General features: G+C 42.7%; 1 protein-coding gene across 4 annotated transcripts in view; it reads left to right on the forward strand.

The window, feature by feature from the left end:
• OSBPL3 (oxysterol binding protein like 3) overlaps positions 1-17,259 on the forward strand; it is a 160,574-nt gene that overhangs the window by 118,539 nt on the left and 24,776 nt on the right. For 2 of the 4 annotated variants that reach the window (XM_084858548.1, XM_084858547.1), the window contains one exon: positions 6,257-6,364. The exons of the other annotated variants lie outside the window; for them this stretch is intronic. In XM_084858548.1, coding sequence (XP_084714674.1) covers positions 6,257-6,364 — 108 coding nt within the window. The remainder of the gene's footprint in view (positions 1-6,256; positions 6,365-17,259) is intronic. 4 annotated transcript variants of the gene reach the window in all.

Genomic DNA, 17,259 nt, shown 5'->3' on the forward strand with positions numbered 1-17,259 from the left:
CCAGCCCTCCTTCAAGCCCCACATACCCACAAAGTCCTGACCTTGCCCCATCTCTCTCCACCAAGCACTCCTTCCAGTGCTGGTTGTCAGGCAGCAGGCTTTATTAGGCTCCAAAGTAGTGCATGGGGTGAGGCAGGTGGAAATGCTCAACCTCTTGATGTAGTCCCTTTCATCTCTGACTGGTAGGATCAGAGTAAGTATATTTTTTCTTAGACCTTTTTTCCTTGTAAAATCGCACTAGGGGTGTTGTAATCAAGGCTGGATTGGTAGTGTCCCCCCTGCTGAGGTGCCTGTCAATGCTGAGCCCTGATGGTGACTCTGCACCCATTCCCTCCCACCCCACCCTTTGGCGTTCTCCAGTTCACTCCTTCCTTCCTGGTTCTATAGTAACTATAGTTTGTTGTTGCATCCAAATATGTTACAACAAGCCCTAGTTTACCTCCAAAGCAGAAATTGAAACCACAGTTTGAACAGGTTTCCAATTCTGGTTTGGATGTCTAGAAGAAGCCTTAGTATACTGTTTCATGAAGGATAGCCATTTCTGCATGCATGTGAAAAATGTATAGTTTTGCATAGAGTGGCCTGAGATGCAGCTGAATGCACAATATTCCATCGTTTTATTTGATCATGTACATCTACAGATGATAATTTCACAGTCATTGCCAAGAACTGAGCTGACATCTTGATGTATTCCTGGAAGAAATATTGACTATAGCTAAACATCTCCAGGAAATCCTAGAGAAGAAGGGTTGGCAGAGAAGGTATAAACACAAATGACCCTGCCAGATTCTCCTGGGAATGAGAGGATGCAATTCAGACAGTTACAGAAAGTGGCCTTCTGGCTTTATTCCCAGCATATATTCTCTTTAAGAGAGATTTGATGCCTGAAGAGAAAGAGGTGCTTAAATTATTTGTTTGGGGGAGGGGGGCAAAGGAGAAGGCTACAGGAGGGAGGAATTATTTCAGTAAATTTGGAGCTTCTTCACACGGGGCTTATATCATGTGATCAAGATTGGTTGCTCATGGAAGTTTGCAGTTCCTTTACACGACATCGTTAACCTCCAAGGCCCCTCCGGCAGTTTATGACTTTTATCCCACTTTTCAAAAGATCAGACATAACGCGATAAGGGATGTTAATCTGATCTATCGGCTGTGTGTGATGAGGGTGTTGCTTTATAATCACAGCACCATCTAGTGGCTATAAAGTGAAACATATAGAAACATATAGAACTCGCTGAGAAAGGAAGTCCTCGATTCAAAGCACGTGTCCACCCGTATAAAGCACGTGCCCACCCGTGCAAAGGAGCTGAACTTAATCCCACAAAGTTTCTGAAGCAAAAAGCCCTGGTAAGGATGTGGGATTTCAGCCTCATATGATGAACCCCTTGATAGGAGTCAGGGACTGGGGTGCATGGATTTCTTTGTGGGGATCCCATAAATTGATCACTGTGAGCATTGTTAGGCATACTCCAAACTGTTTCTCTCAAAGGATCTGTTACAGAAAGTAGAAGTTACACCAAACAAGGGTCCAAAGACCCTCTTTAATGCTGGAGTAACACACCAATAGATTTTTTAAAAGTTTTGTTTGTTTGTTTTGGGGTATTGATTTAAGAATATTAGCATCTTTATTTACAAATGTTGAAGAAAAGCTCCCGTATTGCTTCCACATTCATGACATCCTAGTTTGATTTGCCACCTGTGTCACCTTAGGTTATTAATATTGTGGTATTTCCTCTGTGCTTCACCTTAATAGCATTATTGACTTGAGTGAAATGGTATTCTGGTTATTTGAAAATGTCAAAAGATGCGACCCATCCTCCTGAGTTGGGGAAAGAGAAACTGTGTAAACAACATGCATCGTGTTGTGTTGGTACAATTTAATCGTCTTAAGAATGGCAGGGGGAGGCAGAAGAGGCAAAACTGGACTCTGTGTCTCAAACCTTCAAGAAATTCAAATATGGAATGAGGTGATCTGGCAGATACACATTTTGTGTGTGTACTGAACCATATCACAAACATTAGATCTGTGTCAGTATAAAGCACCCCATCTAGCCTGCTAGCACATATAATTTGTGAAAGTACGTTGATGGCTATTTGTCAAGCCTTATCTGCCAAGTTCTCCCTCCTTCCCCTCCCATGCCTGAGCCATTGCCATGACCAGCGAAATCTCTTCAGAAGATCATGAAAGGAGCCAGCAGAGTACCAAGTGCCACAGGTACAAAATAAATATGGAAGACAGTAAAGTCCTATCAGCACAGACATCAAATAGGATGTGGAAGATTGCAAACACGCTAACCTCAAAAGTGAACCTTCTCCTGCACCCGTCATGCAACTGCTCTGCAAAATGTTGGTGTGATCAGTTGAAGGTTACAGATAACTGCTGGCCCATGTGATGGCACAGAAAAATTATGACCTCACATCTGCCAATCTGTTTTACATCCCTTCCCCATTGATGGATAGGGTGGTTTCTGAGTTAGTCTTTATCTGGAGGCAGTCCCTAAACTGACCAACTAAGGGATTTTGAAGATTCATCCAGTCAAGTGCCAAAGGGACTTAGTACCCTTTCAACTAGTTCTATATCCATGTTTGGGATCTCGAGGAGTTGCCATGCTAGAAATGACTGTCAAAGATTTTTCATTAAGCTGTTTTTCCCTCATCTAACAAAAGAACAGAAGATTAGACCAAAGGTCTATTGCATCTATGTCTTTTGTATTTATTATTAATATTAATATACTGCTCTTTTTTGCTAAGGTTGTGCACAACCAATTTAAAATAAAACAATGACACCATAACCAGAAAAGCAGGAAACTGATAATAAACCATTAAAAAGATTAAGATGATCACACACTTAAAAAAAAGTTAACATCCTAGGTTGAGAAGATTTGTCTAAACACCTTTTCTGAAAGCCAGGAGAGTGGGGGCCAATCATAATTCTGGAGGGAGTGCCTTCCATTTTCCACAGTGGCCTATGGGAAGCACACAAGCATAGCAGAAGGCCAGTAACCCCCTCCTGCTGTTTTCCCCCCCAGCAGCTGGAAAGGCTGTAGCTCAGTGATGGAACCCACGCTTTGCATATGCAAAACATCTCAAGTTCAGTCTCCGACATCTCCAGACAGGGCTAGAAAAAACTGCCTGAAACCCTGGAGAGCTGCTACCAGTCCGTGTTCGTCAGCCTTTCCCAACCTGGTGTCCTCCAGATGTGTTGGACTACAACTCCCAGCACCCCCTGGCCAGTCATGCTGAGAGTTGTAGTCCAACACATCTGGAGGACACCAGCTTGGGAAAGGCTGGTGTAGGCAATACTGAGCCAGATCAGCCAATGGTCTGACTCAGTATAAGGCTGCTTCCTATGTTCCTAATCAGAATCCAGAAGCATGCTGCCTCTGATCCTGGAGGTCAAATATAGCTATCATGAATTGTAGCCATTGATAGCCTATATCCTCCATGAACTTGTCTAATCCCCTTTTAAAGCTGTCATAGTTAGTGACCATCACTGCATTATGTCGTAGTGAATTCCATAGTTTAACAATGTGCTGTCCTGAATTTCCCACCATTCAGCTTCATGGGTGACCTCTAGCTCTAGTATTATGAGAGAGGGAGAAAAACATCTCAGAGCATGTTTAGGCAGAAAAAAAGTCATGGCTGGCTGGGGCGTGCTGGGAGTGGTGGAACTTTTTTCTGTCCAAACATGCATAGGATTCTACCTTCACTAATGTATGGGCAGCTATGTCTAGATACTGGAAATGTAAATATTTTCAAATTGCCTGCCATCAAGTTGAGATTTGCCTTCCCCAGTTCTGAAGATTTTACAGTCTTTATTGTTCTGGAAGCAAAGTACCTCTGTAGAATTCATGAAATTTGTGAGTGCATTTGGGAGTCTTTGGCATCTGCTTCACCTATTCAGAAATGTGCTTCTGCTGTTTTCATATCTGTACATATCACACCATGTCATGTTTAAATACAAATATGGAAATCTCTTTTTAGACACTTCTACTTCTGTGTTATATATAGACATCCCTTTTCTGATATCCCTGTGTAATTATTTTTTTAATCATCTCTTATGGAGCAGTCCTATGGCCGCTAGTTAGTGGCTAGACGGCCATAAGATTTGTGGTTTTCTGGGAACCGACCTTGGAGCCCATGCTCCAAGGTCAGCTCCCAGAGAACTGACCTTCCACACTGCCTTGCAGGCAGCGTGGAACAGCCCCATGCTCCGTGCTCAAGCGCAGAGCAGCCAAAACAGGGCATTCCAGGGCGAGGAAGGCGGAAGTGCCAATACGACACATCCTATGTGTCATCCGGCAGCCTCCTGCCCCGCTCCTCCTTCCCACAGCTAGACAGCTGAAATTGGCTGTCTAGCTGCAGATGCAGGGCAGGATAAGCGTGGAGGGAATGATCCCCTCCGTGCTTCTCCTGCCCTGCATTGGATAGGTGGTTGCCTCCGAGTTTGAAGGTGGCTGCCTATCCCCATAGGATTGCACCCTAAGCTTCACCGAAAGAATTGTCTTACAGCACAATCCTATATATGTCTACTCATAAGTGAGCCATTGAGTTAAATGGAGATTACATCCAGGTAAACGGGTATAGGATTGCAGCCTCATTCCTTTTAATGGCTTAGGAAGATAATTAACAAATGTACATTCCCAAGTGATTAGTCGTACTTGTTCTGAAAATCATATTCTGTTTGAGGAAGCACATTACTCCCACTTGCGGAAGAGGCTTGTTTGATCTTGCCCTGATTACTCATATACAATATAATGCCGGTTATTACCATATGAGACTGACTTTCTTGCCTTTTACTTGTGTTGTACTGGAATTAGCTGTATGTTACTCTGCAGCTAGACCTCTCCTGCTGAAACAGAGCTGGTTAGATGTGCTGGGCTTTATGTTCTCAGCCAGTTCTCTTCTATGCTCTCCTTTGCTTGACCTAAGTTGAAAACTGAGAGGAGACAAGTCACCTCATGGTGATGATCTCACCTAGGGATGGTACCCATGACAATCTTCTAACGCAAAGTAAGGGAAGTGTTTGTTGCGTTAGGAAGAAAGAGAGAGTCGACACCTGTTTGGTGGTGGCATTCTAGAAGATAATCGGCAGATGTACACACCACAGGGATTAGTTGTACTTGTACTAAAAAAAACCTATCTCATTTAAGGAAACCAAGACCCTGTAAAGAATGTGAGGAAATAGATGTAGCACTGGTTGGGACAAAACTATTGGTTGTAGAAATGTTCAGAGAGCTATAACCCCTGAAATGACACCTGTATACTAAGCACCTACTGAAGGGCCTGATCTGAACTCGTTGCTACATCTCCCCCCATTGTGGATTCCTAGGACCTTCTAGGGCCTAACTACACATGACGTTAAATGCACGATGTCAGGGTGTGTTGTTTTTGTTTTTTCATTAGAACCAGGTGCAGGGGCAGTGTAGATCAGGGCCACAGTGCACAGGGTTCCTTCCTACAACAAACCCATTGGTGTTTAACCTTTTCCTTCCCCCCAAACCATGAAAAATACCCCACCATTGGCACTGTGAACAGCAATAGCAAAAAAAGATCTCATTGGAGGGGTTCAAGATTGAGGTGGGGGAGAGAGAGGTGAAACCTCCCCTCCCCGCTTACTGTTTTCCCAGTCCATATCATCCTCTCCCTCCCCAATGCTCAGTTTTATTTTTTTTTACTTTTTAAAAATTAACATTTCTGTAAGCAACGCATTTAAGGTCATGTGTAGTTAGGCCCTTAAGTAGGCTCCAATGACTAGGGGGACACAATGACCCAGACTTCCCCAACCTGGCACCCCCAGATGTGTTGGACTACAACTCCCATCATCCCCAGCCAGCATCACCCACAACTTGGCTGGGGATGGTGGGAGTTGTAGTCCAACACATCTAGGGGGTGCCGGGTTGGGGAAGGCTACAATAGCCGCTTTAAAGCTTCTATACATGGCAAAGCAATAGTTTTGGCCTCTGGTTAAAGCCCAGTGTTAGTCACACCTCTGCTTCTCTAGATGGTACTCTGTAAACGATTCTACTATTCAGCTCCCTATTGTCTTAAATCCATCATTTTCTTTAGTGGAAAAGAGGATCTGTTTGCATTATTTAGCATGCAGAAAGACCAATAAAGAATCAAGTATATATCTTCTTTCAGATACCCTTAGAGCTCTACTCTGTCTGTGTTTTGTATCAAAGAGGCAAACATATGAGATTAGCCAAAGCACCTTGATAGCCCAAATGTACTTTTTTTGTCTTAAATACTCCAGGCCATAGCACAAAACACAGATCTTAAAGACCGGTTATGCAGAATACATGCCGAATCTATGCTCCTTGATTCAGCAGCTAATGCAAAATCCATCCCTGATTTGGCAAAGGTGGGTATAGATTTCCTGTCTTTCTGCATCTCTCTCCACATCCTGGCCCCACCAATGCCCTGTTTCTGTCTTCACCCCATTCAGCTGTTCCTTTCCTCATAATTATGACTCATCTGATGTTGTAGTGCAACATTAATTGTGAATGTTTCCCGCAGATTAATTTTATTTCCGAGCATGTTTCCATTGCTTTTTGCTGACAGGCTTCTTTCTGTCCTTCCATCTCTTCTGTAGTTTCATTAACCAAAGCTGTCATACCATTTTTTGTTTGATGTTGCCAAACTTTGTGACCTCAGCACTTTGCTAATGTACTGCGGTTCCCTTGGTTACATCTTTTGCACACAAAAATCCCAAATAATGTCATGAGAGACAAATGGCATTATTTGTAAATAGTCATTCAAACCAGAATCTTTCAGTGCAGCCTGAAAATTACATTTCACAAAAGCTACAAGATAAGCAGTATAATAGGCCAATCCACACACAGCCCTCCATGAATTGTTGTTTTCTGAAAGAATGAAGACATAAAGACACAAAATAGCTTGAGCCGTAGCATTTCCCTGTCAGTTGCCGAGTTTCCCTTTTTGCTTGAATGTGTTTCTCTCACTAGCAACTGAGATTGCCTGGAAGCTGAGTGAAGATGAATGGGAGATATATTTACAGTTCATAGTAGGCAGGCTATAGAAATTTTAAAAGAAGGAAGCAGGTGTTGGACTTTAAAAAAGTTAAATAGTACAGGAATTTATTCAGAGCATATATACTATTGTTTTTAGAAGCCAAATAGACATTGACAACTGATTTAACCCATTGATCGACATTTTGTGTAAGCAGGTGATACCAGTGAATCCCTGGGGTTGTTTCCACCAGCAATTTACTCCGAGCCGGCTGCATGTTGAGGTCGTTAGGGATACATGACGTCGTAGCCATCCAGCAGCCACCCTAGAGATTATCAGGGAAAACCCAGATTTCCTGAGACTGCTTAAAGTCCGATTCTTTTCCTTAAGTCGGGTTCTCCCCAGTATAGTTCTATGCCCCAACCCCCGCATTTAGCTCGGGTATGCCAGCCCTGCCCAGGGATGTGCCTTTCATGACTCCAGTCAAGGGGTGTTTCCTCCCATTGTGCTGAATGAGGCTTGCCATCTCAATGACCACATTGAGACAGAGAAGCCCCTCAATAACAGAGAAGCCCCTCAATTGTCACAGCACATATCAAAGCCCAATTCCATAAATGCAGTTAAGCACGATCTTGAGGCTCTGATCCATTGCCTTAGGAAGTAACTACTTCACAGCTTCCTTGGGGGCTGGTTTCAGTCTGTTTCCCACAACAAACCCATTAGTGTCTCCTCAGAAGTAACTCCCATTGCGGTCAATGAGGCTTGCCTTTGAATGTCCACATCAGAATTTATAGAGATTCCCCCCAATTGAAATGGCACATGTTAAAGCCCAATTCCATAAGTGCAATTAAGCAATCTCGAGGCTCTGATACGTTGCCTTAGGAAGTAAGTTCTTCACAGCTTGGTTATAGATATCCTGCGGGTTACAATGGGGGCTAGTTTCTGTCTTTGTGTTTACTGCTGTCTTTCCCACAACAAACCCATTACTGTCTCCTCGGAAGTAACTCCGATTGTGGTTAATGAGGTCCTGTGGGTTAAAATGGGGGCTGGTTTCCGTCTTTGTGTTTTCCCCCCGCCCTTTCCCAGCACAAGCGTTTGTATGTCTGCTTGGAAGTAACTCCCGTTGTGCTCAATGAGGCTTGCTCCTGAAATGCAGGTGCATGTGGGCTTTCAGGGGAAAAGAGAAAGGGAGGGAGAGGGGGGGAAGCCTCTCTTATTGGTTGAGTAGCCCCTGCCAGTCAGATGATGGTCTCTCCCACCCCACCAGGAAGTATGTTCTGTGAAGTGATTTTTACTGGTCCAGAGAATCTGCTCATGGAACCCCACTCACAGCAAAGCTGATTCCTTTTTTAAAATCTAGTACTCCTCCATTAGCTTTTCCTTTCATTGTCATGGAAACATGGCCCCAGTGATCATTTTTGGGAGTATACTGTGCTGTGACTTAGAAGGCAGGAAAGATTGGAAGTTCATGGGTCCTTACTTGTACTGCAATTGGGGCCAATCGTTATGTTGTAATGTAACTTCTCTGCAGGCCTCATGGGGCCGAGGGGATCCTTCTAGACTGCATTTTAGTGTCATTCAATTACTGCTCTTCTGCTCTAAGCTTCCTACAGAATTTCAGGTGACACATTAGATATAGTGCTTTTAGTGTGTGTACATTCCATTGTGTTCTGTCCGTGCTAGTGGACATAGTATAGCTGTATGGGTGGGGAAGTAAGAAATACACCTGAGCACACCATGTTACCATGTGTTTAATTTTTTTAATCTGTTTTTTGTTGTTGTTACTTGCACTAAAGCACTTTTTTGTTTTGATTTAGCACCAAATTTTAAATCGGTTAAAAACATGTTGCTAAAAGGGTGCCGGCCAGAAAGGTGTGCTGAAGTGAAGAGGTGTGACAATAGGGCTAAACCTTGTGCAACATCACTGTACACCTCAAAACCATACCTCCTTTTTTAAAAAGGCAGACGGATAGCACAAAGTCACCTTCAGAGATTGCGCTGCTGTCCCATTGCTTCCAAAAATAAAAGTTGGAATTTGTGAATGCTCAAAAAAAATAGCACAGGGAAAGGGCAGGAGAGCAACAGTTTGTTGATTTTTTAACAAGCCATCTATATCATATTGTCATCAAAGTGGCAATTCCAGAGCAAAGACCTGATGTGGAAGTTCCTAGAGAGCTGGTCGGCTTGATGGCCATGGACTTCGCTGACTCTGAAAGATAAGGCTTGACAGGAGGGGAGTAGGAGTTCTTAACTTTTAAATTTACAAATAAAAGACCTTACAAACAAGGGATGGTTTTTTGGCACAGTTTTGTCATAAGGTATGTCTACAAAAGACATCTAAGGAGAAGAAGCCAGTAAAACCTTGGCCACTCTTGGCTTGGATTTATTTCATTCCGCAGCTGAACACATATGCCCCTGTATATTAGATTCTTCTAGCAAATTATTATTGAATCAAGATTTTCAAAATTATTTTTGAGGATGAATTGATCTTACTGCTTGGAGAGATGCAACTGATCTGTTTGTACTGAAGGTTATTAGAGAGTTATCTGTCACTTACATTTCTAATTGCCAAAAACTAGCCACCTTTCTTCTTTGGCCTCTGTACTTACAGCCTGTACTCAAAACAAGCTTTCATACTGGAATATAATTCATTGCTGTTTTTTGTTCTCATTGCATAATATTGTCAGAGACTGCCTTTGATAGTTTTCCTGTAAACTGGGTAAAAAGTATTAATCCAGGCATTGCTGCATCGCTTTAGTTCAGTGAAGCAACTGAGTGAATGTGTACTACACCTAATGACTTATTATGTTTAATGTTTTCTGTGAAAATTAAATCTATCAGGATTAACTATACCTAGGGCAGGATTAAAGGACACCGGAGCATCTTATTCAGGGCCAGTAGCCCCTATCCATCTCTAACCCATGTGTCACATGGACCCATTTGCAAGCACAATTGCAATTAATATTCAGTTATAGGAGAGCCAGATATCCTTGTCGAAGGCAGGGGTGGGCAACTTATGACTCTCTAGGTGTTGTTGGACTGCAATTCCCATCAGCTCTAGCCAGCATACCCAATGGAGAGGAATGATGGGAGTCACAGGCCAAAAAACCAGGAGGGCCACTAGTTGCCTACTTCTGATCTCAGTAATCGCTTCTCTTTTGGTGAAGTTGCATTTTCCTGGCACTGAAGCAAAATATGATTCTTTGTCCAATTAGTCTGTGCTTTTACATACAACACATAGAGGGGCACTTGTTGTTGTTGTTGTTGTTCAGTCGTTAAGTCATGTCCGACTCTTCATGACCCCATGGACCATAGCACGCCAGGCCCTCCTGTCCTCTGCTTCCTCCCGGAGTGTGCTCAGGTTCATATTCATTGCATCGGTGATGCTATCTAGCTATCTCATCCTCTGCCGTCCCCTTCTCCTTTTGCCTTCAATCTTTCCTAGCATCAGGGTCTTTTCCAGAGAGTTTTCTCTTCGCATTAGGTGGCCAAAATATTTGAGCTTCAGCTTCAATATCTGTCCTTCCAATGAGCAGTCAGGGTTGATTTCCTTTAGGATTGACTGATTGGACCTCCTTGCAGTCCAGGGAACTCGTAAGAGTCTTCTCCAGCACCACAGTTCGAAAGCATCAATTCTTCGGCGCTCAGCCTTCCTTATAGTCCAGCTCTCACGGCCATACATTACTACTGGGAAAACCATAGCTTTGATTATGTGGACCTTTGTCAGCAAGGTGATGTCTCTGCTTCTGACTATGCTGTCTAGGTTTGCCATAGCTTTCCTCCCAAGGAGCAAGCGTCTTTTAATTTCATGGCTACAGTCACCGTCTGCGGTGATCTTGGAGCCCAAGAAAGTAAAATCTGTCACTGCTTCCATTTCTTCCCCTTCTATATGCCAAGAAGTGATGGGGCCAGATGCCATGATCTTTGTTTTTTTAATGTTGAGTTTCAAACCAGCTTTTGCACTCTCCTCTTTCACCCTCAACAGGAGGCTCTTGAGATCCTCTTCGCTTTCTGCCATTAGGGTGGTATCATCTGCGTATCTGAGGTTGTTGATAATTCTCCCGGTAATCTTAATTCTGACCTGTGATTCATCCAACCCAGCGTTTCTCATGATGTACTCTGCATATAAGTTAAATAAGCAGGGCGACAATATGCAGCCTTGTCATACTCCTTTCCCAATTTTGAACCAATTGGTTGTTCCATGTCTGGTTCTTACTGTTGCTTCTTGACCCTCGTAGAGGTTTCTCAGGAGACAGGTAAGGTGGTCTGGTACTCCCATCTCTTTCAGAATTTGCCACAGTTTGTTGTGATCCACACAATCAAAGGCTTTAGCGTAGACAATGAAGCAGAAAGAGACGTTTTTCTGGAATTCTCTTGCTTTCTCCATGATCCAGCAAATGTTGGCAATTTGATCTTTAGTTCTTCTGCCTCTTTGAAACCCAGCTTGTACTTCTGGTAGTTCTCCATTCACATACTGCTGAAGCCTAGCTTGTAGGATTTTGAGCATAACCTTGCTGGCATGTGAAATGAGCGCAATTGTACTGTAGTTTGAGCACTCTTTGGCGTTGCCCTTTGGAATTGGAATGTAAACTGACCTTTTGCAGTCTTGTGGCCACTGTTGAGTGTTCCAAATTTGTTGGCATATTGAGTGCAGCACTTTAACAGCACCATCTTTTAGGATTTTAAATAGCTCAGCTGGAATACTGTCATCTCCGCTAGCTTTGTTGTTAGTAATGCTTCCTAAGGCCCACTTTACTTCACTCTCTAGGACCAGAGTTTTCCAAACTGTGTGCCGCGACACATTAGTGTGTCGGCAGCAGTGTGTAGGAGTGTCATGTGAAATGCAGAAAATTGTGCGGAAGGGCACCGCGGAGCTCCCTTACTCACGTTTGCTTCCCTTGGCCCCTCCCCCGGAACTTCCTAAAGCAGCTAATGTTAAAGTAGCTAAGCCTTAGCTGCTAAGGCTTAGCAACTAAGGCTTAGGTGCTTTAACATTAGCTGCTTTAGGATCATGTGGCGTCTTGACGTAGGACACACGTGATTGGCGGTGTTGGAGCAGTACGGCGAGGAGTGTGGTAACGCTGGCTGCACGAGGAGTGTGGAGAATTCGAAGTTAGTGGAGCAATTAGTTGAGCAATTTGCAATCAGCTCGGGTGAGAGGCTTCCCCATGTCCTCGATGCGGCTGCAGGGCGGCGGGGGAGAACAATGGCCCGCTGGACGCCCCTGGAGCAGGGAGGGCTGCGCCAGGCAGGCGAGGAGCTTTGAGCCTGCGTTCTCCGGAAAGGTAGAGGCGCAGGGCGAAGAGAGGGGAAGGGAGGCGCTGCCCTGGGAGCAGAGCTCGGCTGATGCTGGCGCGGAGAAGTGGCAGCGGCCACCAGCCCTGTGTGGTTTCGGGCGTGCCCTTCGCAGACTTCTGCACTGCGCTGCCAGGCCAAAGTAACACATGGGTGGAAATGCTGCCTGGGACTGGGACTGCACCGAGCGGGCCGTCCGCCATCTTGGCCAGTCGGAACAGAGCTCAGTGGAGGCCAGAAGCCTCGGAATCAGTGTGCTTCCAATCACCCGGGCGAGCACAGCTGCAGGCTGTCACCCAGTCAACCCACCTGCTGCTGGCTGAAGGGAGGCCACCCTCCCAAACCCAATGTGGCAAACAGCAAGCCACCCACCATGTGGCACTTATGATTTGATTTCTGCCATTTATTTTTATTTTTACTCTGCTGTAATCGTGGATTAACCACCCACCGGCAGTGTACCACCGGAGAGTGCTGGAACTGGACTCTGGACATAGGCATTGCAAATACTTACAGCAGTATAGCCTTGTAGTGAGACATATGTATTTACACCATTTTTGTTGGACTTTTGCTTCTCTACTTCATGTGTTTTTGCAGCTCAGCTCCTACCTGGACCTATGTGTCCTAATATGTATTGTAAATACTTTAGTTAATTTTGTTTATTTTTCACATTTTCTCCTGGTCCTGATTCCTATCTTTATCTCACTTTATCACTGTGGGAGTGGAGCGCAGGTACTGTTATTTTCATAAGAAAAAACAGAGAAAGATAAGCACTAAAAACAGTCCTGTTATTTTCATATTTAGTTAATGCTAAAACCTAGAAATAAATTTGCATAGATTTATTCATTAAATTGCAGTAGAATTACCCGTAAATGGATACGTTTCTAATTAAGAAAAGGAAAGCTGGTGAAGATGACGTTTGCAATGAACAAAATGTAGCCGCTATAGAGGAAACTATGCAAGAATCAACTGCTGAACGGTCTGTATTATTATGTAAGAAGTGTAAAGGAAAAATTTCCAAGCCTCGTTTATACAGTAAAGATTAGGTGAAACTGGGGTTCACATTTTCTGGTAATGAAAACAATCCTTGTCCCCAGTGTTTAGTTTGTGGGGATATACTTGCAAATGAAAGTATGGTACCAAATAAATTAAAGCGTCATTTTACCTCAAAACACTGTCAGTTGTCAGAAAAACCAGTAGAATACTTTACTGAGCTTTCAAAATCTATAAAGAAGCAGTCTGCATCATTCAGAAAGAGAATGAAGACATCAGAGAAAGCTCAAAAGGCAAGTTATTTGGTTGCTCAAATAATTGCCCCAAACAAGGACCCACATGCTATTGCCGAAACCACCATAAAGGAATCTTGCTGTGCTATTGTTCGAACAATGTTTGGGCCCTAATTTGAGATAGAAGTTAATAAAATCCCTTTGGCAGATAACATGATCGGAAGACGTATTCAAGACATGTCTGATGACATTAAGCAGCAAATGAAGGATATTTTTAAAGACGATAATATGATCTTTACATTGCAATTAGATGAAGCAACAGATGTCAGTGGGTTAGCACAATTATTGGTTTTTATACGTTTCATTCATACTGACAATTATTGAGCAGTTCTTGTGTTGTCTAGAACTTCCAATGAGAACTAGAGGTGAAGATCTATTTAAAACTTTAGATTGCTTCATGAAGGAAAATAATTTGCAATGGTTAAATTGTGTAGGAATATGCACAGATGGCGCCCCTCAATGGTTGGTTCATCAAAAGGTTTTATAGCTTTAGCAAAGAAAAAGAATGAAAATATTATAATTACTCATTGCTTTTTACATCACGAAGCACTAGTCTCGCAAACCATTGGAAATTAATTAAGAAAAGTTTTGGACAAAGTGGTTCAAATGGTCAATTACATTAAAAGTAGACCTCTTCAATCAAGATTATTTGCTCATATTTGTGAAGACATGGGGGCAAGGTTTAAAAGCATCTACTACACACAGAAGTTCGTTGGCTCTCAAGAGGTTGAGTGCTCTGTCATGTATATGAATTGAGGGAAATGATGCTTAAACGTTTTGAGGAAAATCAGCAAAATGAATTCTGCGATCTAATTCAAAGCAAATCTTGGTGCACAAAATTGGCATATCTTGCTGACATATTTGAACATTTGAATAAAATAAACACCAGTATGCAAGGAAAAGGAGAAAATATCTTAACAGTTGTTGATAAAATTTGTGCTATGAGAGACAAAATAGCAATTTGGAAAAGGAAAGTGAAAGAAGGAAATTTTGAAATGTTTTCCAAAACTGCGGAGTGCCAGCTAAAATGTGATATCAGCTCGCTAATTGTGGACCATTTAACATTGCTTGGAGAAAAAGTTCATCATTACTTCCCAAATGTTGAAATCCAAGACTATGATTGGATCAGAAATTCACTTCTTTCAACTGCAATGAGGAACTTTTCACTTACTGAAGAAGAAGAATTAGCTGACATAAAAAATGATCGAAATCTGTTAATGATGAATGAACAGGGTGACTTAGACAGCTTTTGGATTCGCATTTCAAAAATGCATCCAAACATAGCTAAAAAAGCTATGATGGAATATCATATTAGATGGAATATGACTTATCTAATATTCCACCAAATATTGAAAAGCTGTGTTCATCCCATCAACCTCATACATCCCATTAAAATGGTAAGTAGTTATTGGTGTTATTCAACTTTTTAAAATTCTTGCACATATTTACATACTGTTACTCATAAATGACAACAATGTATGTTATTATCTTACAAATCATATATTTTTAAAAATATAAATGAAAGGTTTTCATGAGATATGTTGTATCCCCATACATTTTGTTATTACAATTTATGTATGTGTCCGTATCTCTTATAACGGGTTAGTTTAACCTCCGGTTTGCTAGTAAAACTGAATTACCGTGTCACGAAATGATGCATGTCTAAAAAGTGTGTCACCAACATGAAAAGTTTGGAAAGATCTGCTCTAGGATGTCCAGCTCAAGTTCAGTGACCGCACTATCATGGCTATCGGGGACATTAAGATCTTTCCTGTATAGTTCTTCTGTGTATTGTTTCCCCCTCTTCTTAATCTCATCTGCATCTGTTAGGTCCCTCCATTTCTTGTCCTTTATCATGCCCGTCTTTGCACAAAACTTTCCCTTGATATCTCCGATTTTCTTGAAGAGATCTCTAGTCTTTCCCATTCTGTTGTTTTCCTCGATTTCTTTGCATTGTTCATTTAAGAAGGCCTTCTTGTCTCTCCTTGCTATTCTCTGGAACTCTGCATTCAGTTGGGTATATTTTCCCCTTTCTCCCTTGCTTTTCGCTTCCCTTCTTTCCTCAGCTACTTGTAAAGCCTCATCAGACAGCCACTTGGCTTTTTCTTTGGGATGGATTTCGTTGCTGCCTCCTGAACAATGTTACGGACCTCCGTCCATAGTTCCTCAGGCACACTGTCTATCAGGTCTAATCCATTAAATCTACTCCTCACCTCCACTGTATATTCATAAGGGATATGATTTAGGTCATACCGGTATGGTTTAGTGGTTTTCCCGATGTTCTTCAATGTAAGCCGAAATTTTGCAAGAAGCAGCTCATGATCTGAGCGACAGTCAGCTCCAGGTCTTGTTTTTACTAACTGTATAGAGCTTCTCCATCTTTGGCTGCAAAGGACATAATCACCTCTTGTGCTGTTGGAAAAGCGTGTTTGCTATGATCAGCGTGTTCTCTTGGCAAAACTCTATTAGCCTTTGTCCTTCTTCATTTTGTACACCAAGGCCATGCCTGCCTGTTATCCCAGTGATTTCTGGACTTCCTACTTTAGCATTCCAATCCCCTATGATGAAGAGGACATCTTTTTTTGGTGTTAGTTCTAGAAGGTGTTGTAGGTCTTCATAGAACCGATCAACCTCAGCTTCTTCGGCACCAGTGGTTGGGGCATAGACTTGAATTACTGTGATGTTGAATGGTTTGCCTTGGATTCGTACTGAGATCATTCTGTTGTTTTTGAGATTGTACCCCAGTACTGCTTTTCCCACCCTTTTCTTGACTATGGGTGCTACTCCATTTCTTCTAAGGGATTCTTGCCCACAGTAGTAGATATAATGGTCACCTGAATTAAATTCACCCATGCCTGTCCATTTTAGTTCGCTGATTCCCAAGATGTCAATGTTCAATCTTGCCATCTCATGTTTGACCTCCTCCAGCTTATCTTGATTCATTGACCTTACATTCCAGGTTCCTAAACAATATTGTTCTTTACAGCATCGGATTTTCTTTTCACCACCAGACCTGAGTGTCCTTCTGGCTTTGGTACAGCCGCTTCACTCTTTCTGGCACTACTTGGAAATACCCTCTGCTCTTCCCCAGTAGTATATTGGACACCTTCCGACCTGAGGGGCTCATCTTCCAGCATCATATCTTTTAGCCTTGTGATACATTCCATGGTGTTTTCTTGGCAAGAATACTGGAGTGGAGTGCCATTTCCTTCTCCAGTGGACCACATTTTGTCAGAACTCTCTGCCATGACCTGTCTGTCTTGGGTGGCCCTGCACGGCATAGCTTATGGCTTCACTGAGTTACGCAAGCCCCTTCGCCACAACAAGGCAGTGATCAATGAAGGGGAGGGGCATTTACCCATCACCAAAAAAGAGGAGGAAAGAAGGCACAGATTTGCATAAAATGTGCATATGCTAATTTATATGTATAGATGCAAATTCAGAATTACTGTATTTTATAGAAATGCATTACACCTCACCGTAGTGGGAAAGACTTGAAGCAGGTGACCTGTGTGCCTGCACAGTCTGTTGATCAGGTGCTAAGTTTGTGAACCGCCTAGATAGGTTCAGCTATTGGGCAGTATAGAAATGTAATAAATAAAATAAATAAATGAATGGGCATCCGGACGTCAGCTGAACAGCCCTGAAAATAAAGGATGCCTTCATATAGAGGAGTTTCCTCTGAAAAGTACAACACATAGCCTGCATA

Source organism: Heloderma suspectum, chromosome 5 (assembly GCF_057233095.1).
Source record: "Heloderma suspectum isolate Gila_16-S chromosome 5, 16-S_ref, whole genome shotgun sequence".
NCBI classification, from domain to species: Eukaryota; Metazoa; Chordata; class Lepidosauria; order Squamata; family Helodermatidae; genus Heloderma; species Heloderma suspectum.